Here is an 8,378-nt window from a genome sequence, read left to right on the forward strand (position 1 = left end):
CCTGCCTGCAAGCAGGGCACATTCACATGAGATTTCTAGATAGAAATTTAAAGGTAGCCCTCTCTCTCTCTCTCCTGTAGGATGGTTAGAAGGTCCTCCCTGAGGTATAGCTTCCTTCTGTAGTCCCAGATTCCATCTCCTTTTTCCATTCTCTCCCTCACCTATGCCAGCAGAGGAGGTCAATGGAGGTCAAGCCTGATCCTGAAGATTTGACAGAAGGACAAATGTTTAGCACACAGGCGGTTTCTCTCAATTCCCAACCTTGAGAATAGATGCAGTGGGGATTGTGATAGTTCCTGACATGGTTGGGGGGTAATTAAGAGAACTGATTTTAAATTAACTTTTTAATTAAAAAATAAAGGTGGGTGAGGAGATTACTGGCAGATAGATTCGAATGCTATAGAAACCAGGTTTAAAAGGCCCTAGGTATTCCGAGAGAGAGGCTGAAATGCTGTGAGCTGAGGAGCTAGAGTCCACAGCGGGAAATAAGAGAAGCTGGTAGTTGTCTTCCCTGGCCCCTTGCCTGAAATTTGCTTTCAGTCCAGGAAGAGAGCTGGAGAGGATGTGGATGTAGGTAGCAATCAACAAAGCTGGCCTTAGCTTTGACAATGCAACCCACTTAGCCCAAGCAGAAGATTCCTAAGTTAGCAGTCCAAGTTAAAGAGCAGCCCAGGACCTAGACAATCATTAAGGAACCTAGTTCCTTGGTTCCTCCCAAGGGTGGGTGTAAGAGCTCCTATATCAGGTACTTGGGTATCCAAGGCTACTGCTGGTTAGCAAGTGTTCATTTGGTCAGTCCTGATGCTTTGACCCCATTTCCAGAAGGGGCTTGACCAGGGTGATATAGAGAGGAGTCCAAGTTCCCAAGCCCTTCTAGGCACTGATAGGTAGGGAAGACAGAGGGAAAGGTCCTGGGGTCATTGGTTCAGGAAGGGGCAGCATTTCTTCTTAGCTGACCACAGGACTGGGGATTCCAAGATGGCAAAACCTTCTCTCTTAGAACTATAAGCCCCTGGAGCTGCTTCATGGCCTGAACTTATTTCCCTTGGACCTCATTTGCTCTTGTATGGCACCTGTCATGCAAAGTCCATTTCCAGTGCCAATGTGTGTTAGATGAACAAAAGTCATTGGTTTTCCAATCATGGTCCTGTCAATCTGCCTTCTCTTCTTTTTTGCCTGGGGTTTCTCTACCACACAACAGCTCAGTTTGTGCGCCAACTCATTCATGTTCCCTAAAGGTTTCAGTTTTGTCCCCTTGCCCGAGGCCCCAGAGGGCTCCTTTTCTGGTTCTTTGGTCCTCCTTCTTTGAAGACCCCCCTTTTTTCCTTATTCTCCTAGGGGGAACTGACAATTAGACTGAGTCAGAAGGACTTGAGACAATAGAATCCTAAGGACCTTCAACTAGTCAGTACCTCAATCCATGGCAGACTAGGAAGGAAGAGGAGAGTAGAACAAATGTAGCTGCAAGTTGTTATCTTTCTCAAAACTTGGGAGACCTGAGTTTCCCAGGGATTGAAATGTCTGCTGGTGATCATGAGGGGCTTCTTGGCTCCAGCCCTAGGTCCTCCCCCTGAGCAAGTCATTTAACCTCAATTGCCTCAGCAAAAAAAAAAAAAATAGAAATAATATTGTTATTGTGTTTTTTCATTCATTTGGTATCATTCTTTTCCAAAGATATAACAAAATCTTAATGTATTTACAGTTTCCAGAATGGATTTCCTTTTTGTGTACTTGACATAACAGTTACTTTTCCCCATTTCATCTTCTTAAGAGCCATTTGACAATTAAAAAATGTTAGATGCCTTTCCAATAATATTAGAAGTAAGGTGACAATGTCCAATGTCACTACTATTTGATAATAAAAATTAACATTTAATGTAACGCTTTATGGTTTGCAAAGCACTGTATTTGATCTTCTTATATTTTATTTTATCCTCACAATACTGCAAAGTGCCATTACTATCCCCATATTACAGATGAAGAAACTAAAGCTAAAATAAAATAAAATAACTTGTCCAGGTTAGATATCTGAAGCAGGAACTTAAGTTTTCCTGACTCCAAACCCAACATTCTATCCACTGTAGAAACTTCTTGAAATGCTAGTTATAGCAGCAAGATGAGAAGAATAAATTGAGAGTGCATACAAAGAAGAAACAACATTGTTGCCTTTTTTCAGATGATATTATGGCTTATTTAGAGAACTCTTAAGATTCAACTAAGATTTTTTGAAATAATAATGGTAATAAAATGGAAGGAAATAAAATTACAAAAGCATCACTTTTTTATATGTCACCAAGAAAATCCAACAGGAAAGATAGAAAAAAAATTCCTCTAAAAATAATTACATGATTAAGACAATATTTGGGAATCCAACTTAGAAACACATAGAAATCACATGAATACATATAAAAAATGCTCTTTAAATAATTAAAAATTAGAGAGATATCAATTAATTGTTCATGTTGGCCAACACCAATATAATGATAAAAAAACTAATTAATTTATAGAACCAGTCCATAATAAGCTGACAAAGAGAGCTTTGTCTCTATAAATCGCAAAGAAAAAATCATTTTGAAGGATAAGAAAATCAAGAAACTTAAAGACGATAATGAAAAAAAAAGTGAGAGGAAAAAGGGCCTCCACAAAGATTAATTATAAAACAGTAATCATCAAGAGTAGTTTGCTTTTTTTAACTTAACAAAAATACATTAAGCATACTAGTGCCAGAAGGAATAGTGTTTAGTAATCCAACAAGTCAACTACTGATATAAAGATTCACTATTTGTCGAAATTTTCTGGAAGAATTAGAAGACAATATAGCAGCAACTGTGTTCCAAGCAAGCCCTCACACTTTCTATCACAAATACAATCCAAGCAGTTACAAAATCTAGATATAAAAAGTTATAAACAAGTTATAGGAATAGGAAAGGAGATAGCCTTTCAAAATTATGAATACTAGAAAAGTTAATAACCAAACAAGGATGGGTGAGGATCAAAAAAGATAAAATGAACAATTTTGGTTAAATAAAGTTGAAAGATTTTGCACAAAATTGATGCAATTAGATTAAGAAAGAAAAGAATTAATTGGAAGAAATGATATGCTGCAATTAAATGTTGATATTCAAAATATATATAAAAAATTAGTACAAACATAAAAAAGCAACTATTCTCCAATATCTCATCAAAGATATGAAGAAGCAGTTCTCAAAAGAAGCAATAAAGGATCATATAATTGTCTTAAATATACCATAAAACAACTTACTGAAGAGTAGTGACTCTGTTGGTAAAGCTGTGAATTGATCAACAATTCTGAAAAGGAATTTGGAGCTATTCCCCCAAATCATTAAACTGTGTATAATCTTTGACTCGAAAGAATCAATAGCAGGCTGATAACATAAAAGGATCAGAGAGAAGAAAAAGTATCCCCATGTGCAAAATTCTTTGCAACAACAAGTTTGTTGTAGCAAATAATTTGGGGAATGATTAAACAAATCATAGTACATGAATGTAATAAATATTATTATATGATAAGAAATGATCGAAGTGTTCACAACTATCTGAAGCTGAAAAACAACTTTAAAACTATTATTGTAATGGCCTGAGACTTGAGTTGATGCACTGAGGTCCCAAGCACATGAGGCTAAATAGTAATTGGACCATACTCTATTAATATATATGCTTGGAGAAAGAATGGCCTCCACCCACTCTTTGTGCAAGTCCTGATGTGTTGTATAGGAAATGACGATCTTGGTGGGTGGAGGCAGGGGAGTGGAAAGGGAAGTAGAAAGAGAGACTGCTGGCTGGTTTCTTGACACAGCTGCTTTCATTGCTATCACAATCCCCCTTCACCTCTGCTGTCTGGCTTCCTGTCGCAGCTGCCCATATTGCTATCGCGATCTCCCTTCACCTCAAAAAGAATAAAGATTGAAGATTTTTCTCTTAACCTGAATTCCTGACTCCAGCTGATTTTAAAAACGCGGTCATCACATATGATTAATGCAATAACTATAATTTCAACAAACTGATTGGTTATAGATATGCTCCTAATTTCTTTACCAAGAGGTGAAAGATTAGTGATATAGAACAAAACATACATTTTCAGACATCACCGATGTGTAACTTTGTTTTGTTTTACTCTCCTTATGAAAGAAATCTTTCTTTGACAAGGGCAGAAAATTATAAGAAGGGAGAGTTAGTGATAGTGGTACTTAAAAATAAAGGAAAAAAGGATACATAATGAAGGCTATTCATTCATTGTTGTCTTTTTGTTTATGCTCATTACTATGAAGTGAAATGAACAAGTATCTTACACTGAACAAGTGGCAATTTTTCATCTTGTTTTTTACTCCAAAATGAAATCTATTCTGATCACTTCTTTTTCCTCCCTAAGGAGAAGATAAAATATGTTCTTCCATTTAATTGTGATTCCTTTATCTTTTGGTTTCATTGCTGGAAAAAAATAGATATTCTTGTTTCATAATTGTTTCAATATTAATCAATTCAATATTAATTAATACTGAGATCTCACATTTAAAGTAATTAGTGAAATAAATGTTTATAGATAATCTAAAATTATATTATTCTAAGCACCGTCTTTCCCCATTTCTATCACTCCATCATCATTACTGAAGAAACAGAAGGGATTCCCTTAAGGATGAAAGTCATTTCATGATCTCCCTTTCCATCTCAATTTCTTAGCTTTTTATGGCCAATAAATTCATTATCAAATGGTTAAATTGCAGATGATAAGGTTCTCCATGGTTACATAGTTTGGCCATATCACAGTAGAAATAGACTAATATTAGTCTGAACTATATTTGAAATCTTTCTTAAATTGTTGAAAAGTCTAGAGTTTTTCTTTTGGCATAGCTTTCAAAGATCCAGAGTCATCTCTATGACATAATAAAGAAATGGAATATGACGTTTATGTAGCTAAGTGCTACATTAAGAGAGACATGATTTCCATAGAATAATGAACTGGGAGCCTCAATGAACCTCAATTAAATTATTGAATTGAATTCCAGCTTTCACAGATTTTTTAAAAATTCAATCATTTTCTTTTTTTTTGAAATTAAAGTATTTTATTTACAAGATATATGCATGGGTAATTTTTCAACATTGACCCTTGCAATAGCTTCTCTTCCAAATTATCCCCTTCTCAGCTCCCTGTCCCCTAGATGGCAGGTAGTCCAATACATGTTAAATATATTAAAATATATGTCAAATCCAATATATGTATACATATTTATATGGTTATCTTGTTGCACAAGAAAACTCGGATCAAAAAGGAAGAAAAAAAACTGGGAAAGAAAACAAAATGCAAGAAAACAAGAACAGAAAGTGTGAGAATGCTATGATGTGGTCCACACTTAGTTCCCACAGTCCTGTCTCTGGGTGTAGATGGCTCTCTTCATTACTGAACAATTGGAATTGATTTGAATCATCTCATTGTTGAAGAGAGTTATGACCATCAGAATTGATTGTCTTATAGTCTTCTTGTTGCCATGTATAATGATCTTCTGGTTCTGCTTATTTCACTTAACATCAGTTCATGTAAGTCTCTACAAGCCTCTCTGAGATCATCCTGCTGGTTGTTTCTTACAGAAAAATAATATTCTGTAACATTCATATACCATAATTTATTCAGCCATTCTCCAATTGATGGGCATCCACTCAGTTTCCAGTTTCTTATCACATCAAAAAGGGCTGCCACAAACATTTTTGCACATGTGGGTCCCTTTCCCTCCTTTAAGATCTCTTTGGAATATAATCCCAGTAGAAACACTGCTAGATCAAAGGGTATACATAGTTTGATAACTTTTTGAGTATAGTTCCAAATTGTTCACTAGAATGGTTGGATCTGTTCATAGTTCCACCAACAATGTTATCAGTGTCCCAGGTTTCCCATATCCCCTTCAACATTTGTCATTATCTTTTCTTGTCATTTTAGCCAATCTGAGAAGTATGTAGTGGTATCTCAGGATTGTCTTAATTTAAATTTTTCTGATCAATAATTATTTGGAGCATCTTTTCATTTGACTACAAATAATTTCAATTTCTTCATCTGAAAACTGTCTGTTTATATTCTCTGACCATTTATCAATTGGGGAATGGCTTGAATTCTTATAAATTTGCCTTAATTCTCTATATATTTTGGAAATGAGGCCTTTATCAGAACCTTTGAATGTAAAACTATTTTCCTAGTTTATCGCTTCTTTTCTAATCTTGTCTGCATTAGTTTTGTTTGTACAAAAACTTTTTAATTTAATATAATAAAAATGATCTATTTTTGTGATCAATAATACTCTCTAGTTTTACTTTGGTCACAAATTCCTTTCTCCATCACAGATCTGAGAGGTAAACTATCCTATGTTCTTCTAATTTGTTTATAATATCATTCTTTATGTCTAGATCATAAACCCATCTCAACCTTATATTGATACACAGTGTTATGTGTAGGTCAATGCCTAGTTTCTGCCATACTAGTTTCTAATTTTCCCAGAAGTTTTTGTCAAATAGTAAATTTTTATCCCCAAAGCTGGGATCTTTGGGTTTGTCAAACACTAGATTGCTATCACCATTGACCATTTTGTTCTGTGAACCTAACCTATTCCACTGATCAACTGCTCTATTTCTTAACCAGTACCAAATAGTTTTGATGACCACTGCTTTATAATATAGTTTTAGATCTAGTACAGATAGGCCACCTTCATTTGCTTTTTTTCATTAATTCCCTTGAAATCCTTGACCAGATGAATTTCGTTGTTATTTTTTCTAGGTCAGTAAAATATTTTCTTGGGAGTTTGATCGGTATCAGCTTTCACAATTTAAGAAGAACTTTGATAAAAAGGAGCATATGCAGAGAAAGGCCACCAGGTGAAGGTGAAGGGAAGGGCCTTTATTTCATGTCTTATGAGTATTGGTTGAAGGATTTAACCTGGAGGACAGAGAAATTGGGGATATGTGATAACTCTAATTAAGTTTGTGAAGGGTTGTTGTGTGGAGAAAGGACTGGTCTATTTGTCTCCAAAGGGCTGGACCTGGAAAAGTGGGTACAAGTTGCAAAATATCAGCATGATATTTGAGGAGTTGCAGGGGAAAAAAGACAGGAAAAAACATCCTCTCTCTGTAAGTAGAATGATTTACCTTAAGAAGTCATAGGTGTGGATCTCTCTCTTTGGAGATCTTCAAGTAGGAATTATAATAATTATTCTAATTATGGGTTATACTTGGTGGCTACTAAAATCCCTTTTTAATTATAAAAATTATGATTCTATGACTTTGTAATGGATCTACTATTTATATATATTTAGGGAGTCACAAATAGGGAGATGTGCTAGCTATTTTAATGGGGGAGGTTCAGTTTAAGGTCCAAATATTGATGTTAAAGTCCTTCATATTTTGCAGATAATACAATTTTGAATACAAAGTGATGTTAAATAATGCTTGTATCAAACATTAAAATATACAAGGTCCTTCAATGAGATCTATGATTAACAAAAAGGTATTAGCCTAACTATCCACATATCCATTCAAAATTGAATGAACAATTCCTGTTCTTTCAGCTCTAATAATCAGCTGATTGATTGGTTCATTGAGGCAACACATAAGTTGTTGCTATTGTTTCTCTTTAATTTTTAACATCATGGAATGCTCTTGACTCTTATGTGAGTTGGATTTAAGTGGGATGGAGTTACAAAATTATCAGCCTTTCTTTCTCTTCTACCCATTGGAGTCCAGTGGCAAGACAAAAGTTAGGATAACTGGAGATGTCCTGGAAGCAATGGATGACCTTGGCATTTTTGAAGTTTGTCCAAGTGCTAAATATTCCACAATACTTGCATCAGCTGTCTTCATGGATCTCGGAACAAATTGTTCTCATCCTTCCTTTCTGCCAGGAAAATCTTACTTGAAATAGACATCCCCTTAACTCACTGATGGGTTTGATGCCTGTCATTTAACCCTCAACCCTCAACCCTGTTTGCAGAGATGTTTTTAGTGGGATATGACTGTTGCTCATGCTCCAGCTCTTGGAGCAGCAAGTAAGAGTTAAGTGAATATGGAAATCAAAGGTGGATGAGCAGTCATGAGAAGTCATGAAAAAGGGCTTGGCAAGCCCGCACACCAGAGGTTCTACTTTTACTTGCACAGTTATTTTAGAAAGACAATGAGTTTAGTCAGCATTGAATAGGAAGAATAGGTTGGATTGTATCTGAGAAGCAATGCAATGGTTTTTAGCAATGACAAACTGCTCCTCTTGATAAAAAAAAAGAAAAAATTATCTTTTGTAACATAATAGTTCCTCTCTGTATATAATATGAATATAATTTATGGGGAAAATTTAAAAATTGTTTTTGATTTAAACACAGTGAGGAGAA

At 35.2% G+C, this 8,378-nt stretch overlaps 1 protein-coding gene across 1 annotated transcript; it reads right to left on the reverse strand.

Annotated features, from left to right (window-relative positions):
- Positions 1 to 1,023: 1,023 nt before the first annotated feature.
- On the reverse strand, positions 1,024 to 1,227 carry LOC127557834 (CDC42 small effector protein 1-like). The gene has a single exon (XM_051991123.1). The coding sequence runs from the start codon at positions 1,225 to 1,227 to the stop codon at positions 1,024 to 1,026; it is 204 nt and encodes a 67-aa protein (XP_051847083.1).
- Between the last annotated feature and the right edge of the window lie 7,151 nt (positions 1,228 to 8,378).

The sequence above is a fragment of the Antechinus flavipes genome, chromosome 3, assembly GCF_016432865.1.
Source record: "Antechinus flavipes isolate AdamAnt ecotype Samford, QLD, Australia chromosome 3, AdamAnt_v2, whole genome shotgun sequence".
Lineage (NCBI taxonomy): Eukaryota > Metazoa > Chordata > Mammalia > Dasyuromorphia > Dasyuridae > Antechinus > Antechinus flavipes.

Excerpts from the sequence above, each read along its gene's own strand:
- LOC127557834 (XM_051991123.1), bottom strand. The coding sequence starts at position 1,227 with ATGAATGAGTTGGCGCACAAACTGAGCTGTTGTGTGGTAGAGAAACCC.